The following is a 17,106-nucleotide window of genomic DNA, read 5'->3' as shown; positions in this document are numbered from 1 at the left end:
TCATGTCATAAACCTCCAATATTTAAGCAATATACTAGATTGCGAAATTGGGCCTACTTACTTGCTCTGAATGCCATTGTCTGTTGCATCTGACTTCAAATTTCCGTACAAACCGACCTTACACAATGCCTACCTATATCTTCCAGTGGTAGCCTTCTACTTAAACGGGTAGTGTAATTCAGGTTCAACCTCGGTAGCATGGCCCAGCCTTGACCCCAGAAAGGAGCTCGTACGACGAGAAAACATATCTCACAATTTCGCAGTAACAAGTGACCCGAACCCCGAAGAAATCCATGCCCATCAAGCCAATAAATGCATTGAACATCCACTCAATGAGGACGCTAACGCATCACATGCAGGAACGACCCTGTTTTAGCATACGTCATTACTTCCCAGATCGGGACCATCGTCAAGCTTCGATGAGCTGCAGGCTTATCTCAACCTCTTCTTCGTCTCCTTCCTAGTGGAAATTTGAAACTCAAGGTTAGGATACATAAAGGTCTTCTCCTACCGCCAGCGCCAGCTCTACGCCAGCTTCAGTTCCTGCTTTTCTTCCTTCCAACCTTGGCCAAAATGACGACCTACATCCCCCAAATCACGATACCCCATGCGGTCTTCGCAAATCCAGCAGCATCCGTGCTACTACCCATTGCCCTAGGCACAGGAGTTGGATTCAGCACACGACGTACGTTATCCTTCGAATCGCCAGTCCTCCCACGCCATAAGTCTCCGAGTTAAGAGCGAAACTAATTCCCACCCGCCACAGCCAAAGACACCCAAAATAGCTACATGCTGATGAAGCAACCGCCACTCCGCCCACCACCCTACGTTTTCGGCCCCGTGTGGACACTCCTCTATGGTCTCATGGGCTATGCAGCCCACCGCGCCATCACCGCAGGCATGAACCCCTTGACCTCGTCCGTGGGGGGCGTACGGGACGCCAAGCACGCCGCGACGCTGTACTCGGTTCAGTTAGGGCTAAATCTGATCTGGATGCCATTGTTCTTCGGCGTGCGCAAGCCTGTACTCGCGCTGGCAGATATCGCGGCCCTCGTTGGCGTCAATGGCTACCTGACTTACCTGTTCTTCCAGCTCGACAACGTGGCAGGTTGGTGTATGGCGCCCTACATGGGCTGGTTGGGCTTCGCGACGTACCTTAACGCGGCCTTAGGCCACTTGAATGACTGGAAAATCTCTGATGAGGATCTGCGTAAGAAGAAGAATTAATGTGAGAATGAAGTTGGAAGATGCTGGAACTCGCTGGAACACTTGATGTATACACGGGCTTTACACGGGCTTTACACGGGCTCCGACGGATACTTCCGCATCTCTAGTTACATGTGACAAGAAATGAACATAACTGAGAAACGCAGTGTCTTGTGCAACCAATGATATATTCGTTCTTAAGCTAGCCTAACTGAACTGAAACCCTTGTAGCCTGTCTAAGTGTGTACATCCCATCCGAGTTGATACCAAGCATACGCATCCGCACGCCATAACGCCTATTCATGCTACCATATCCATTTCGCTATCTTTTCGACGTATTGTCTATCTATCGTACGTGGCTCACAGAGGCACATGCCTCTTGAGACCATCATAGACCATAAATATGAAGGCTGAGCTCGGGGCAGATCGTATGCACGTTATACCGCATCCGCGGTAGAGCCCGCGCAAGCCATATTGTCGCCATAAGGCTTTGCCTTCTTGTAAGAATGTAGTTTGCGCGCCCCTGAGCCCGATGGCAGTAGTCTGCATGCGTGACTTGATCGTGTCGGCGGGGAAGAATAGGAAATTGTAGGACACGCCAGCATTGGCACCGGCGACAGCCTGCTGCCATAGCGGCAGAGCCTCTGTCCTCAGAGCATCTCTCTCTGACTTATTCTTTAATCCCCGCTCGTTGAGCGCATAAAAGAGCTTCGTTGTGGTCTCCTTGAATCCAAACCACGCAGCGCAACCACCTGTTTCTCGAATCAAAGTACCGGTTTGGCCGCGCCAGAAGCCCTTGAGACCCTCGTGCCTATACACATCCCGGATGATCGAGAAGACCCCAGGGGCTTTGTTGTTTACCACCCCATCCACACTGGACGAGGCTGGAACCTGGATCTTGCATTTGACGAGCTCAATGGGCGTCAGGACGTAGGAGGTGAAGGCGCCCGCGAATGCGCCAGTAAACCATAGTGCTGGCAGAGGGAGGATCTGGTCTCGGGCGCATAACCCCCAGGTATATATTGTTTCCCTCCCAATTCGCTCGAAGAAGAAGAGACTGCTCGTCTCGGCAGCAGCACCAAATAAGGGCGCACTGATGCCACGGTATAAGCCCAGGACGCCGTCGGCTTTGATCGACTGCCGAAAGCAGTCCAATGGACCCTTGTAGCGGAGGGGTAGATGGTCGGGTTGGGATTGAAGCCGGACCTTGACGGTATCGAAAGGGTATTCGATATACTTGCCAGTGACACCGGCGACCTGTTCCTGTTAGCAAGAGAATTTTAAATCTGAGCCAGGACGTGACATACCGATCCGTATAGAATATCTTCGAGAGACTCCATTACTGCCGTTTTCTCGCGCGCCAGCTTTGCGGAACTAATTTCGGCGAAAGTACCTGGCGCGATGTCCGCCACTTTCATTGCCATGCTGTGTTGGAGTCAGAAATTCGTCGATGTTGTGAGCTTGAATGCCTCGCGGCTCAGGTGGGCTGCGAGATAGAACGAAGAGATCTAGTCAACTCGTGTTCGGTGCTGGTGATGAAGACTCGAGAAGACGACACGGACAGAGGCGAGCAAGCATGGCTGGGTACGGGTATCAAGCAGAAGACATGTCCGAGAATGCGACGCCAATTATAGGTTAGTTTTGGCTTTGCGCGCAATCGGGAATCTGGCAGCGGCAGGTTGGTGTTTGTGTGGCAGTGTGATGTGATGGGCCCCCAAAATCTAGCACCAACAGCTTCAAACCAATTGTTACCGCTTGTCCCGGGAAGGCAGATGCTGGTGAATGAAAAGGCCGCGTAGTGGGTACATTTCGGATGACTTGGAGGATAGAAACGACGAATATCCTCGCGAGTAGGTGAATCTGCCTAATTTTCGCAGAGCGACATTGACATTTTCTCAGTTGTCGTGGTGCCGCGGCTCCGAGAAATTCCACATTACATCGCGTAGGGATGGGTCAGAGAAAGGTTTTCTCACAGCTTTTCCAGGGCGATTATGGAGCGATGTCGCCGGCTCGGCGTCATTACCCTATGGCAGCACGCGTTAATGCGGGGGAGGGGTCCAAATGGAGGGGCTGTCCGTCGAAATTGAATCCTGAGAAATTTCGAGCCCACAAGTTGGTAACAGCTTCATTTTAGTCCGAATTATCAACCCACCCATGATGGCTAGCACGATCTGATAAGCCGCAGGGCCTGGTCAAGAGAGGGGTTCCACTCGGAGAAGTTTGCTCATCTATTCCATACCAATATGATCAACTGAGACTGAAAGAGTCTCCTCCAGCGGCTACCGAGTGGCGATCTGACATCACCCATTTCCCCGTCCCCAGTCATCCAGCATGGCCAAGAAAGACAAGAAAAGTTCCAAAACGGACAGCAAGCAGGCCAAGCTTGCCGAGAAGAAGCAGAAGCAGGAGAAGAAGGCCGAGAAGAAGGCCAAAGTCAAGTCCTCAAAGGTAGAAGGCAGCGATGCTGAGGATGTAGACCTCGACCAGGTGCTCGAGGAGTATAGAAAACAGCAGGAACAGTTTCTAAAAGTCACGGAGACTGTGTCGCAGGCCCCTCCCAAACCTCGCTCGTCTTCTACCTTCTTAGCGTCGCCGTCCAACAGCAACCAGCTGTTGTTGTTTGGCGGTGAAAACTACAACGGAGCTATTGCTACATTCTACAATGACCTTCACATCTACTATGTGGACCGAGATGAGTGGCATTGTGTGACGTCCCCCAACGCTCCTCTACCACGATCAGGGCATGCGTGGTGTCGTGGCGGCAACCAGAGCAATTCAGTGTTCCTTTTTGGTGGTGAATTCAGCAGGTTTGTTCCCATGCCACCATCAATACAGAGGCAATGTGACCATGGTGCTGGGGCATTGTCGTACAGGCGGTTGGAAGCCCAGATGTCCAATTAAAGAAGAAGCTTAGACGATAACGCCCCGGCCCCCTCGAAGCATATTTGCAAACTTTCTCAACCTTTAAAACTTACTAAGAACTCCCTCCATAGTCCGAAACAGGGGACTTTCTATCATTACAATGATTTCTGGCGATTAGAACCCAGCACTCGAGAATGGGCTCGCCTAGAGACCAAGGGCAAGTCGCCGCCAGCTAGAAGTGGTCACCGCATGACATACTTCAAGAATTATATCATACTTTTCGGAGGTGCGTACGATTCTGATTTTGCGTCGTATGTATCTCACTCTGGGCAACAGGTTTCCAAGACACTTCCAACCAGACAAAATATCTTGGTGATCTTTGGATCTACGATACCCAGGTGAGTTAGTGTTACAAGTCTACACTGGAATAGACTCTTATTCCATCATCCAGAACTTCACATGGCATGAGCCGAAACTACCTCCAGCCCAATTGAAGCCAGATGCCAGATCGTCATTTACCTTCCTGCCCCACGAGCAGGGTGCTGTGTTGTATGGCGGCTACTCGAGAGTGAAAACTACCGTTTCAGCCAACAAGTCAGCTAAAGGGGCAGCACAAGGACAGAGAAACATCTTGAAACCTTTGATACACCAGGACTGCTTCTACCTTCGTATCACTCAACCTCCAGCGGATTCGCCCCCGAATACCCTCCCCAACGTCCGGTGGGAGAGACGCAAGAAGCCAGCGAACACGCCAAACCCAGCACGCGCTGGAACAACCATGACATACCATAAAGGGCGCGGTATTATGTTTGGTGGTGTTCACGATGAAGAACAATCTGAAGAAGGTATGGATAGTGAATTCTTCAACCAGATGTTTGCATGGAACATCGAGCGTAACCGCTTCTTTCCCCTTGCCCTTCGTAAGCCGAGAAATCAGAAGAAAGGCGGGTCATCGGAGCAGCGAGGTGGACGACGTGGCCGGGCGCAAGCGAATGAAGAGGAGCTCTTGAAGCAGCTTGCTGCACTGCAGGCTGGTTCATCTGTGGAGGACGCTGATGCCATGGACATCGACCTCACTGGTGACGAGCCGGAGGAATCCGACAAGCCGGCCAGAGAGATGCCTGTGTCAATGGAGTTTCCACATCCCAGATTCAATGCGGCAATGGCAGTGCAGGATGATATTCTCTACATCTACGGCGGAACTTTCGAAAAGGGGGATCGTGAGTATACCTTCGATGACCTATATGCGATTGATCTTGGAAAGATGGATGGCTGCAAGGAAGTCTTCAACCGCGAGGTGGAGAACTGGGTCGTAAGTTTCCTGGGATATTTCACATATCCGTCGAATTTATGTTTACTTATCTCGATTAGGGCTCCGAGGACGAAGAGGATGAAGACGATGAGGACGACGATTGGGATGATGATGATGAAGACGAAGAGTATGAAGACGGTGACGTTGACATGCGCGATGAACAGCTTCTCACAGAGAGCAAGCGCAAGAAGAAGCAGCAAGTGGATGAAGGATCCGTTGCCGACTCCACATCGACAGCAGGCTCGACCGAAACCGATACTGAGACTGATACTACTACAACTTCTGTTGGTGATGGGCTGCCACACCCTCGAGTAAGTTTACCTTATTTATGACTGAAATCTCGGCTAACGCGACCCAGCCCTTCGAATCCAGGCGGGAGTTCTTTAACCGAACATCCAACGAGTGGCAAGAGGTTCTCATGACCAGTTTGAGGTGGAAGGGTATTCAGCCGGAAACTCTTACCGTCAAGGAGATCAAGACGAAGGCCTTTGAGATGAGTGAGGAGAAATGGTGGGACTGCAGAGAGGAGATCACTGCTTTGGAGGACGAGCAGGAAGCTGCTGGCATTGGTGAGATTGTGTCTCTGGAGCAGAGAGGTGAAGGGGGAGCTGGTGCTGCGGGTAGGAGACGATAAGATGTTGAACTAGTATCTCAAGAAGAATAGGAAACCATGATTGCCTTGATAATAAGACAGAGGTATACGCATGAAAATGAGATCGCTACCTCTAGTGACCACACTTGAGTGCCTTTACTTAGGTATGTGAGTAATGCTTCTGAATTTCGAGAATACGTAATATAGCTAACATAAGATGCCGGCCCATGTGGATGCGGCATAGTGAACAAATATCTACAGCCAATTTAGTTTAGGCAGTATTGAGTCGTTGCTGGAAACTACAAAGCATTATTTTGACCTTGGTTTGGTTTCTTACACCTTGGGTTATCGTGTACAGTCGCCATTCTCATAGTTCATTGCTAGGCTTTATCCTTGATCGTATGAAAAATTTGAAATAACCCAAGACCATTAATACAATTGATGAATAAGTACGAAACTGATATCTCGATTATATAGTGCTTTGGTATATTTTGTTTCAACAAACTCCTTCGCTGTTCTACTAAGACAAGGGAGGTGCCGATAGTTTCGGTCACCTTAAACCCCGAGCGCCGTTGCCATTGAGGCAGAAGCCGCCACCGTCCTCAACTTCAACAACTAGATCTCTGAACAATAGACCACTAGTCTCAAAATCCTAGGAACCTTATTGGGGTAAAAGGTGATTTACTTGAGCTCATTGCTACGGATTCTCTACCAAGTTACGGTGACGATTGATCAATCGCATTCATCGCCTTCATCGCCGCGACCAGGCAAACGCATCTCAAGATGCCCGTCGGCATCCAGCGGATCAACGCGAAGAAGTCGCAACCAAACTCTCTTATAATCTTCATCAAGCCGCTGAAAGGCCCCGATGAAGCCATTGCCCAGGACTTCCTGGAGAGAATAGCCGCACAATGCTGTGAGCCCATGCCATGAACCCTAGGCCGAGCCGCTAAGACCAACATCTAATAAGAGAAAACAGTGCCCATCATGAGAGAGCATCGTCTGTCGGTCATGACCCTCGAGGAGTATGAGCCAAATCGCGAGTTCGTCGGCCGCAACTTCAATGCTGGGGAGGTGATACAGCTAGTGCTAAAGTCGCCTGCAACGGGGCGGTGGCTTCCTTTCAATTATGTGCAGATGGTCATGATGCATGAGTACTAATCATCTACATAGCCCGCCAAAATCTACGATACTAACATGATGTTCAGACTCGCGCATTGCAAACAGATGAATCACTCGAAGGCATTCTGGGCCGAGAGAAACAACTATGCAGAACAGATGAGGACGCTTTGGACGCGAGGCTACACCGGCGAAGGTATTTGGGGTAGAGGAGCCAACTTAGCAACTGGTGCATTTGAAGCGAACACCGTCGAGCCAGGTGAGGTTCTTCCCGATCACCTATGTGGTGGCACATACCGCTCGAGACGAAAGCGCAAGGCAAAGGATCAGCTCAGCTACAAAGAGAGAAAGCAACGTCGCATCTTGAAGAAGTTTGGAGCGAATGGGGTCGCTCTTGGAGAGGATGAAGATGTCAAGGCGGAACTGGAAAAGGGGAGAAGAACCCAGGCCAAGCCCCGAGTTGCAGGAAGTAAGCGAGGACGCGAGCTTCGGGCAGCCGCAGCGCTGGCAAGATTCGACCAACGGAAGACGCCATACGATGAAAAGAAATCGACGCCTTTTGATGATGACGAGACCACTAGCGAAGAAGAGTCGGAGACGGCAAGCGGGAGCGAAAAAGAGGATGTGTTCGCCGTCGATATGAATGGCAAGCGGCTATTGGACGACAAAGGACGTCGCATGGTCAAAGTTTGCGAGGTCGAAAACGCGGAGGACCTTGATGCCCAAAGTGAGCTGCGGGAGTTGCAGTCTTCAATGACTCCACGTAAGGTACCTGGACTAGGTTCGGCTTTGTTGTCGTCAAAAACTCCTGCAGCTACTCAAAAGCCAGAGAAGGCAGAGCTTTTATCACAACCACCCTCAACCACCTCAAGCAAAAAGCAAGAGACGAGTCGACAAGACACAAAGAAATCTGCCCAGGCAGGCTTAGACGAGAAAAGCAAAGCACAAGCACAAGGCCAAATCGCACCTGTTCGCGAGCAGCTTGCGACTACTGGAGTATGCCCTCTCTGCTCGTTCGACAACGGCCCCGATCCTATGACATGCGTCATATGTTCTCATGTCTTGGACTCACGAAAGGTTCTAAACTCATGGCGATGCAAAAGTGCTGCGTGTCAGGGCAGTTTATACCTCAATGCCGGAGACACGGGGTTATGTGGAGTATGCGGTGCGCGAAAGAGCGGAGGATCCTGAAAGACGTCACTCATCTCGGAACAGGGACTCCCTCTGTTAGTTGGTATGAGCATCGTGTCAAGTCTGATTGGAAGGTTTGTGACTTGTGAGCCTCGCATGGCACCCACGCACGGGACAGAAGTTAGTCAACCGTGGCTAATAAAGATCTTCAGTATACTCCAACTCTATCATTTAATTGCCGTCCGTTCATCTAAAGTCGTGTCAAGGAGTGAGCTATTCGGTGTTGTTCGTGAGTATATAGTATAGTGGTCTTAGCAAGGCAGTTCCCGGAAATTAAGGAGACTTAGCGACTATATCCTAGTCCCTGTAAGCGATGGATGCGGCGGCAATGGCAAGAGACTAGGTTAGCTTTGAAGGGCAAGTTTCACGTTACACTACTCAGCACACATTAAGGTTGATACCACTTCCCAATTCGGAAGAAGTCCTCAAGTGGAGTATGCATGACCCTTTCCTTCTGTAACAACCCCCTGTCCCCAGGCTAGTTTTGAGTTCTGTCAAACCCCGTTTCATCCTATCACCTCCCTATCCACCTACATTGTCCATGGCAGTTTCCCTACATCATTGAAATTTCGTCCCATTTTCAGAACGACACTGGGTGAACCAGGTATGAGCAACCTAATCGCCAGCGTATGGTGATGTTCCCGTCTGTGCTTGGCTCAGGTGCATATCCTATTGTCCCTGTTCGTCTATCATCCCAACAATTTTGACGCGGCACATCATCCGAAACGGGACGGGATGGCGGCCAAAAGATCAGAACATCCATGGTACTGGTCTTATTGGAATGTGAGCAAGAGTCGTAATGCATGTACATACAAGGCTGTGGGAAATATCAAGCAGTTTGAGACCTGAGGATACGGTCCCTTTTACGACTCTACCGTGATCCCATGTTTCACAGTTCCAGCTCGTTTCTGAAGTAGTTCTTTAAGAACACTGGTTCCTGTTGGCATCGTGTTGTATCATTCTTCTCTCATTATTCTTTTGCCAAGCTGATCTTCATCCGGTCGATTTTTGTTTCGCTCTCTTCTCTAATTGTTTGCTGGGCATTCATTCCTTTCTCTATAACGGACTTGACGTCGAGTATTTTCATTCACTTCGACTCTTCTACTGTAATATCCGTTCTCACTTGGTACCATCACCCTTTCAACATCTGCCATCATGCTCTCCACAACTCTCCTCCAGAGCCTCCTGCTTGTCGCAGGAGCTAATCTCGCGCTCGGCAACCCGGTCTGGGCCCGCTCCATCGGGGCACCGGAGCACATTGAGGTCCTCAAGATGCGCGCCTCGACTTCGGTGAACCCGGACTCGGTGTCCAACACCAAGTGCATCGACCCCAGCGTGTAAGTGTCAAAATCCCACCCCAGCCCTCATGCCCTGAGTATAGGAAGGAGCACAACTGACCTGTCATAGCGATATCGACTTCCACGACCAAAACGTGGCCGAGCTGGGTATTTGCGGAGGCATTGCAGGAACCATTCAGAAGTGTGGAGGAGCGCCCGAAAGCACCACCGGAACTTCAGGGACTGCAGAGTTTAAGCTCAACGCTGCGACTAGTGGGGCTACTATCAACATCTCCAAGGGACGCTGGGAACAGTGTATTCGAGCTGCGAGAGCTGTGTGCCCGACTGGGTCGATGAGCGGAACTTGTGCTGGTGGCGCTTCGGAGGGGGATGTTGACTTTACTCTGGACAACCCATAATTAGATAATACAGGACGAGGGTAGTGTGAATTGACTGAACTGAGAAGATTTGATGTTGGGATCGTTGTGCAACTAATCAGTACGGAAACATGACCTCAGAAGCCTGGCGTTTGATGATACCATGGAGGTGAGGGTGCGTGTTGGTCGGCTGTACATAATCACGCTATGGGTATGGAGATACAACTGTCTGCTTACACAATTATTTGCACATTCAATTTTATATGTTTGGAACTACCTGTCTTCGACCGAGCTCCCATGCCATTCCAAGGGGTATCATTTCCATGCCTGCCTTCTATCCGTAACCGCCGAAAACATGACTTGGTCGCCAAACTCCGAAAATGCACCTCAAACTCATCAATGAAATTCCTTCAGAGACCATACCTAGTAACGCACTCCTCCTTATGCGTATCCAAACACTCCAGTGCGCACACCCTCGTGCCACACTTGATACACTTCACCCGTCCCCAGTACCCACACACCTCGCAGAACACTCGCACGGGATATTTCTGGTCCTCCTCCTTCCAGCCTGCCCTCGCTTCAAGATAAGTGAGTGGTGGCGCAGACATGAGCGCTCGTAGTTCCTCATCTGACGGCATCGGCGGCACGCGGGAAACCAACAGCGGATCGTTGTCCAGCGGATGCGCTGCCGGCCGCGGCCTATCGGACACGGGTAAGAGCGTGTCCTCCGTCGCAGCTACTCCTTCCGCCGGTACATCAGCCATCGACGTGTCCTCCTGCTTGGCACCCGTTGACTTGGACGCTGGCCTTAATGACGTCTCCGGTTTCTTTTGTGCCGCAGCAGCCCGTTTGGAACTACTCAACGCCGCACTCGCCGCCGCGGCAGCCGCCCGGGCCGCACTACTAGCAGCAGCTGCATTCGTTTCCGAAAGGGCGAGGTAATCATCAAGGTGATTCGCGAACGTCTTCTGGCTCTGGAGGATCTTGCGTACGTTGGGCGTCGACTTGCTGGTATTCTGCCCTGCTCTACTGCTTCCGCCGCCGTCCTTGGATTTGGGCTTGGGCGGGATGGGGATATGAACGTCGCGGGGCCCGTCGCGATCGAGCACGTCGAGCTCCTTGCGGATGCGGGCCTCCTGGCGCGCGTTGACGTCGACGTGGCTAGGGTTGGCCGCTTGGTTGCGGGCGCGCTTGCGGTTCGTGGGTTGTTGGAGGGAGGAATGCTGCGGGCCGTTGTCGGGCACGTAAGCCCAGCCGGGCGCGTTGGTGGTGCGCGTACTGGCTACTTCTATTACGCCGAAGTTGTTCATCTTGTCTGAATTGTCTGCGGGTGAGAGGCGGTTGAATTAATTCTGAAAGACGCGCCGGGGACCAATAGCGACGGTTGGACTTGGAGCTTCGGAAAGTTTTCAGCCACAGCGGGAAGGTTCCGCACTCAGCCATGTTTGGCTTGATGAGCACGACACCACACCAATGATGGGAAGTTGCAACCCGTCGAAATTCAGCTTTCATTACAAATATTTAGGTATAGCTTGACACCTTCGCCAAGAAATATCCAGATTCTGCGAGATCCGAGCAGATTGACTTGGATGTCGAAATCAACTACGACGATGGACTCTTCACTCCAGTGACGATAATACAGCGTGAGCTCTCACCTCGGACCCGTCTACTCGTCAAGCCTAAAACGGCAGGGCAGTTTAACCCTCTGCTAACGCAGTGGGTCAAGGACATCTATTGGTCATTTCCAGCTATGTCTCCTTATACCGGCATTTCCAAACTTCATCGATTCACCCCAAATTCGGAAGTATCTCTCAAAGGTCGAACTCAAGCGTTTAACGAAAAAGCCAGAGGCGGCTTCGCAGCCACAGCCAGTATCATAAGATGAAGAGGATAACGAGGACGCCGACGCGGCGGCCAATAGCGACGATGGGGCGGTGGCTGAGTGGTCAGTTAGCGAATAACGGCGCCAGCCGCAGCTGGGCATATTGCTAAGCCAGGGCCCTGAAGGTCAATCTGTCAATTATACTCGTCACATTCGAATTTGGCCGAGAACGATAGGTCCGAACATAGCCAATCAGTCGTCCGATTGCGTCGATCTTGTCGTGGGAATATGCTCCCCTATTCCGGAAAACAGACATACAGCTGAATAAGGACAAATAAGACGTTTTCGAACTTCATGAGTACCGGACCGAAAGCTTTGCGAATTCCACTTGGTCCATTTAGTGCTTGGTCGAGCCAGAGCAGCTTACTATAATTAGCCGTCCGGAAACCTCTCCGTTGAATATCATACCTCGAGCCTCACGGACGACATCCGATGTCCCGGCATCTGGTAGACCAGTCTCTTGGGACCCATCCACCTGCACCCACGTCTGCTGATCTGAATTTCACTGACAGCTTCAAGCTTATGGTACCCTCGCTCATCGCCGCCTTTTATTTCAATTACGGATAACATCCCTTGTACGATGCTTGAAATCTTTCTTCCTCATGCCTTGGTTTCACGGGCATGTTCAGGTCCACATTGGTCACCATCAAACTCCTTGTTACGAGTAATGCCTACTTCGAATGCCGCTCACGATCTTGATTTGGACCTACGATACTACTTGATCGCCAAATCTTCTGTTACGAAATATTGGCTGTGGAGGACTTTGCAAGCATTTCGGTCTACGCGGCATTTCGATGCGATGCTCAGGACGTGGGAACTCCGGGAGTCTTCGGCATAGCCTGCTGCCTATGGAAACACGTCGACAGGCTGTAGGGTTCTCGCTATTCATTACGCTCCTTTCTCCATGATGCATGCATGGAGCCGATTCCTCTAGCCATGACATCCGGCGCTAGGCACAGAAGGTGCCAGGAGGTTGGGTGAACAGCATTGCGGATATCACTGACAGTTTGGAGGAGCTAGAACTCTCTGAACGCCAATCTGTCGGATTCGTAGTCAAATGTGAGAGCCTCAACCCCCAGTTTTGTATCGCCAGATGCGAGAAGCCCATTGGTTGGATGAACTATACGTTACCCCATCACTCACTCTTGCAGGGTGTACGCAGTCAAAATCGGAAGCCGTTGACTCTAAGGAGTCCGCTATGCTCAACTCTGTTAAATGACATCTACATGGGGGTTAAAACTCACGCAAGAGAAGTACGAGCCCCAGTCAAACCGCAGGCCCCATATTCCAGGGTGTTGGTCATACGCATACACCCAGTTCCGGGAGTTTGTACCGATCCAGAGCAGCATTACCAACCCAGCCGTTTTGATTCCCACATGATGCTAAACAATACGCCCAGGGTTGGGCACTGCAGGAAACAAAGGAAGGCAGGGAGTTAATATTGAGTGAATGTTGGACCGAAAAATTATCTACCCTGGAGTATGATGAACCAATCTCGGGGTCAGCTGTAAACTGCATCGCATCAAGAAACACCCAAAGCAGCAGATGTGAAGAAATGATCGACATCAAAACCCCTGCTGTTGTCACGAAACAGGCTCTTTCGGGTGCAGATCTCCAAGGGACATCATCACGGAAACGCCTCTCGGAATCAAGCATACAAGGGACCACACAAGGGACCGCTTGCTGGCTTGGTGCTCAGTATCCGCTTCCAACTATCCTTCGAGTTGATTTCCTGTCCTGTTGGAGTTCAATACCCCGTCTTGGTATTTGAATATATCCCAAGCACAAGCCTAGTCTCAAAACGAAGTACGGAATCCACAACTCAGAGAGATAACGGAGCACGGTAACGACTCTCCTTTCATCTCAATTGTGTGGCTTCTATTGTTGCCGTGTGGCTCGAGAGTAAGAATTTGCTCAATGTGGACTACGCGGCATCTTCCCACAACCTCGTCTTGGCAGAGCAAACACTCTGGCAACCTATCCAATGTCTTTACCCCGAGTACGACCGAGCGCGGGACCAGACCTGTTGCGCCCACATTACGCAACCCGCATTTGATGTTTCACGGGGGAGACATCCAAGCTTCTGATCGCCATCATATTTAATGAAAGATCAAGCCCATCGACAATGGTACGTGGTCTCGGAAGAGAGGGGGGAAATAAACGCAGTGGACGAATCGTCATGGTTGAACTCGGAGAGAGATCACATGTCCATCGCATATTCAGAAGCAATGAGAACGACTCTACCAGTTGAGGTGGAAATATGTTCTCCTAAAACCGGACATCAGTTTCCTGCCCGATCTTCCATATCGCAGCTCTGCCCAACCATACGGATACATGGGCCAACGGTTCTTACAGGCCCACTGGCTAAGCGGCTTTTGCCGCAACGAGTCAAGGGCCCCTTGCAGAATCGCTGGTCTCTCCACATATTTCAATGTACAGTCCGGGGTCCATCTGCCGGCCCTGCTGAAATCATACTCTTCTGACTTGACGCTACGGAACATAGGAAGGAAGGATCGAGGAAGCAGCAAAAGAGAAAACAACAGTGTATTTGACCTCCTTGCGGTCCTTGCCCGTTGATCGCCCGGTCATGCCTGCTCCTTCGCCCACCTTTCCGAAGTTGCGTTCCCGAAGGAGATTTCTGTCGAACGTATAATTATACTGCCCAGCCAAGCAAGTGGACGACTCGCGAGCTTGACAGAAATGTGTTAAACCCCACAAGTCTGGACTCCTGGAGGCGCGATGTCACGCCAGGACCACTGATCGTGCGGCCCAGTTGCCAATAACTGCCCTCAGCACCGTCTGGATGCTAGGCGATTGTTTCGCACACTTTTGTTCAACACTTGGCTCTAGTAGGGTACCGAACTCTATCGCGCTATCGTGGACCGGGTATCACCACGAGCGAGTTCGTCCTAAGATGAGCGCGCTAACTAACTTACGCGTCCCCTGTCGAGTTTCCCATCGGGAACGGGAAACGCCCCATAAAGGCCTTGGGAGACCCAGATGTGCTAGATCCAACGGGGTTTTCAAGGCTTTATTGCCTCAGAAAACCCTTGACTTCGACCACGTTCGAAGCATCTTGATTATTCTTTATCCAAGCTGGACCTTGGCCGCACTTGGTCGAGAAGATGGCCGACTCTAATATTTCTGGCGAGGCCGTGCCGCTGACGAACCGGCCGTCGACTATACTTGGCTTGACTATTTCGTTTTTGGTAAGAAATCAATGTGAGACGGGCGCTGCGACTTGGAACTGTTATCTGATGATAATTTCAAGCTGTTCTCGTGGATTTGCGTCGCCGGTCGACTGTATACTCGAGTTAAGATCATTCGGTCACCGGGATGGGATGATTTGTTCGTCGTCCTTTACTTGGTGAGCATTCTGATTCCCGCCTCAGGCAGCCTGACGAACTGACATGTTCCACGTAGTTCACGACTACTGCCGGGACGATTGCCATATGTCTCTGTACGTCTGGACCACGTTCGTCAGGAGACTTGCACGCTAACAACTTAAAGCGGTTGATCATGGCCTAGGTCAACATGTTGCCACTCTAGATCCGTCTACGGTAATGAATTACCTCAAGGTAGACATCAATCAAACCCCGAAGACGACTCGATGATCTCTAACTGACGCAGTGTTTCTACGTCATGAACGCGGCCTACGTCAGCTCGACCACTTTCATCAAACTCGCCTTGATGTTCCAGTATCTTCGAATTTATGATCAAGCCACCATGATGTACCGCACCTGCCAGGCTGTGACTATCTTCACTGCTTTATGGGGATTCGCCTATTCCTTTATCGCCTGGGTACCTTGCTTCCCTATCTGGCAGTTCTGGACAGGTGACCCAGGTGCCCAATGCTACGGATATGGGTCGATCATACCAACGCAATTCGTGGCTACGTATGAGACCCACTCGGCTATCAACATGGCCCTCGATATAATGGTTTTAATCATTCCCTTGCCTCTATTCTTCCAGAAAGGGACGAAGTTTACGCAACACCTACGACTGTTTGGCCTCATATTCATGGGAACGGTGTAAGTTATGCCACTTTTCTTTGCCCTGTGACACTCAAACTTCTTGGGAAAACATCTCGACTGTTCCTATCTCCTATACCATGACTAAACCCCGCTCAAGCGTAATCTGCATCGCAATCTGGCGTCTGGCAACGATAATCAAGCATCAAGCCGCCACCTGGCCGATCTGGGACCCGACCTGGTACGCCCCCATCAGCATCATACTCGCCATGCTCGAGATAGACACCGCCGCCGTCTGCGCCAGCGTGCCCATCTTCTGGCCCTCGCTCAGCAACCAGGTATCCAAAATCTTCGTCACACAGGAGATCAAGATCACACGCGAGACGCGCTACGCCCACGCCGATGAGGAGTCTCAGTTGACGCAGTCTCAGCACAGTCGGATGGGGAGCGAGGCCGATCTGAAGCGTCAGGAGAGTACGAGGAAGATGGATGCGCATTATCATGATTCGTATATACTTAGGCAGGTCGATCCGTTGAGGAGTCCAGGGGAGTCGCCTAGGGTTGAGGTTGAGGTGGAGGCGATTGGGTTTAATAGTATGAAGACGAGGAAGTGGTAAATTTTGCTCCGCCGGGGTTTCCTCGGGGAGTCGCTGTTTGGTATAGAACAAGGGGGGTTGGGGATCAATTAGAACGGTTCTTGGTTCTTCTATCGATGCGTCTATCTCACGAGGTCTTGTAAGGATGAAGCGTGCCGCCTGACCGAGGTTGTTCTTTGTGTTCCATTCCAGTATCGACTCAACAAAGTTATACTTCTACGCTCCGTGACTATGTGATTTAGGAACATGGCTGTTCTGATTCCTGGAAAAAAAAGATTACGAACAAAGCTCACGCAGTTGTGTACATCATGCCCTATATTCACACTAGAAAAAGGGAGAGACCCTTGAAGAGAGAACGTTAGTACGAAAACAATGAGCTACGAGGTACTTTACCTCAATCAGCCAGTTTCTCTCTAGTAACGTCAAGATGTCAGTACTGATAGGATGGAGTAGGGTTTGGCATTTAACGAGGCTTGTTCTTGCTCATGTTTCTATTACACCTGAACCAACCGCCCTAGTATGAAAAAATCTCTGCACAGTTTGTAATACGTTCTAATAGCGACTGAATATGCGATCCGGGAGAAACAGCATCCTAAGAGAAGCATGAGGGATTTACATTTAGCGAGACTAATACAAGTCCTGGTATTATGAGCAAGTACTGAGGATAGAATGGCCATTACTAATATTCATAAACTGTCGTCCATACGTCTTCATCTGATCT

At 50.7% G+C, this 17,106-nt stretch overlaps 8 protein-coding genes across 8 annotated transcripts; 6 read left to right on the top strand and 2 right to left on the bottom strand.

Annotated features, from left to right (window-relative positions):
• Positions 1-573: 573 nt before the first annotated feature.
• On the top strand, positions 574-1,227 carry BCR38DRAFT_483634 (TspO/MBR-related protein; the record flags this gene model as incomplete). Its single annotated transcript, XM_040863646.1, has 2 exons — positions 574-685; positions 767-1,227. 2 exons carry the CDS (start codon positions 574-576, stop codon positions 1,225-1,227), a joined length of 573 nt encoding a protein of 190 aa, XP_040716934.1.
• Positions 1,228-1,566: 339 nt separating this feature from the next.
• Positions 1,567-2,624, bottom strand: BCR38DRAFT_339609 (amino acid transporter arg-13; the record flags this gene model as incomplete). The annotated part of the gene is made up of 2 exons (XM_040855712.1): positions 1,567-2,463; positions 2,514-2,624. The coding sequence occupies 2 exons, from the start codon at positions 2,622-2,624 to the stop codon at positions 1,567-1,569; spliced, it is 1,008 nt and encodes a 335-aa protein (XP_040716933.1).
• Positions 2,625-3,281: 657 nt separating this feature from the next.
• BCR38DRAFT_428905 (uncharacterized protein) lies at positions 3,282-6,165 on the top strand. Its single transcript, XM_040859929.1, has 6 exons — positions 3,282-4,013; positions 4,200-4,354; positions 4,405-4,466; positions 4,520-5,380; positions 5,440-5,691; positions 5,739-6,165. Exons 1-6 carry the CDS (start codon positions 3,538-3,540, stop codon positions 6,012-6,014), a joined length of 2,082 nt encoding a protein of 693 aa, XP_040716932.1. The 5' UTR covers positions 3,282-3,537; the 3' UTR covers positions 6,015-6,165.
• A 413-nt stretch (positions 6,166-6,578) lies between these two features.
• On the top strand, positions 6,579-8,681 carry BCR38DRAFT_428901 (WLM domain-containing protein). The gene is made up of 4 exons (XM_040859928.1): positions 6,579-6,888; positions 6,952-7,126; positions 7,181-8,367; positions 8,435-8,681. Exons 1-3 carry the CDS (start codon positions 6,756-6,758, stop codon positions 8,280-8,282), a joined length of 1,410 nt encoding a protein of 469 aa, XP_040716931.1. The 5' UTR covers positions 6,579-6,755; the 3' UTR covers positions 8,283-8,367; positions 8,435-8,681.
• Positions 8,682-9,437: 756 nt separating this feature from the next.
• Positions 9,438-9,978, top strand: BCR38DRAFT_339294 (uncharacterized protein; the record flags this gene model as incomplete). The annotated part of the gene is made up of 2 exons (XM_040855692.1): positions 9,438-9,619; positions 9,690-9,978. The coding sequence occupies 2 exons, from the start codon at positions 9,438-9,440 to the stop codon at positions 9,976-9,978; spliced, it is 471 nt and encodes a 156-aa protein (XP_040716930.1).
• A 188-nt stretch (positions 9,979-10,166) lies between these two features.
• Positions 10,167-11,269, bottom strand: BCR38DRAFT_428895 (uncharacterized protein). The gene is made up of 2 exons (XM_040859927.1): positions 10,850-11,269; positions 10,167-10,783 (listed from the first exon to the last, which is right to left on the bottom strand). The coding sequence occupies exons 1-2, from the start codon at positions 11,244-11,246 to the stop codon at positions 10,347-10,349; spliced, it is 834 nt and encodes a 277-aa protein (XP_040716929.1). The 5' UTR covers positions 11,247-11,269; the 3' UTR covers positions 10,167-10,346.
• A 1,526-nt stretch (positions 11,270-12,795) lies between these two features.
• Positions 12,796-13,755, top strand: BCR38DRAFT_170274 (uncharacterized protein). The gene is made up of 2 exons (XM_040853846.1): positions 12,796-13,071; positions 13,218-13,755. The coding sequence occupies exons 1-2, from the start codon at positions 12,934-12,936 to the stop codon at positions 13,587-13,589; spliced, it is 510 nt and encodes a 169-aa protein (XP_040716928.1). The 5' UTR covers positions 12,796-12,933; the 3' UTR covers positions 13,590-13,755.
• Positions 13,756-14,943: 1,188 nt separating this feature from the next.
• Positions 14,944-16,406, top strand: BCR38DRAFT_456638 (uncharacterized protein; the record flags this gene model as incomplete). The annotated part of the gene is made up of 6 exons (XM_040861945.1): positions 14,944-15,027; positions 15,090-15,185; positions 15,242-15,278; positions 15,329-15,396; positions 15,449-15,849; positions 15,950-16,406. 6 exons carry the CDS (start codon positions 14,944-14,946, stop codon positions 16,404-16,406), a joined length of 1,143 nt encoding a protein of 380 aa, XP_040716927.1.
• Between the last annotated feature and the right edge of the window lie 700 nt (positions 16,407-17,106).

This window comes from Pseudomassariella vexata, assembly GCF_002105095.1.
Source record: "Pseudomassariella vexata strain CBS 129021 chromosome Unknown BCR38scaffold_5, whole genome shotgun sequence".
NCBI lineage: Eukaryota > Fungi > Ascomycota > Sordariomycetes > Amphisphaeriales > Pseudomassariaceae > Pseudomassariella > Pseudomassariella vexata.
The sequence above is the reverse complement of the archived record's forward strand: the minus strand, read 5'-3'. Positions and strand labels throughout refer to the sequence as shown.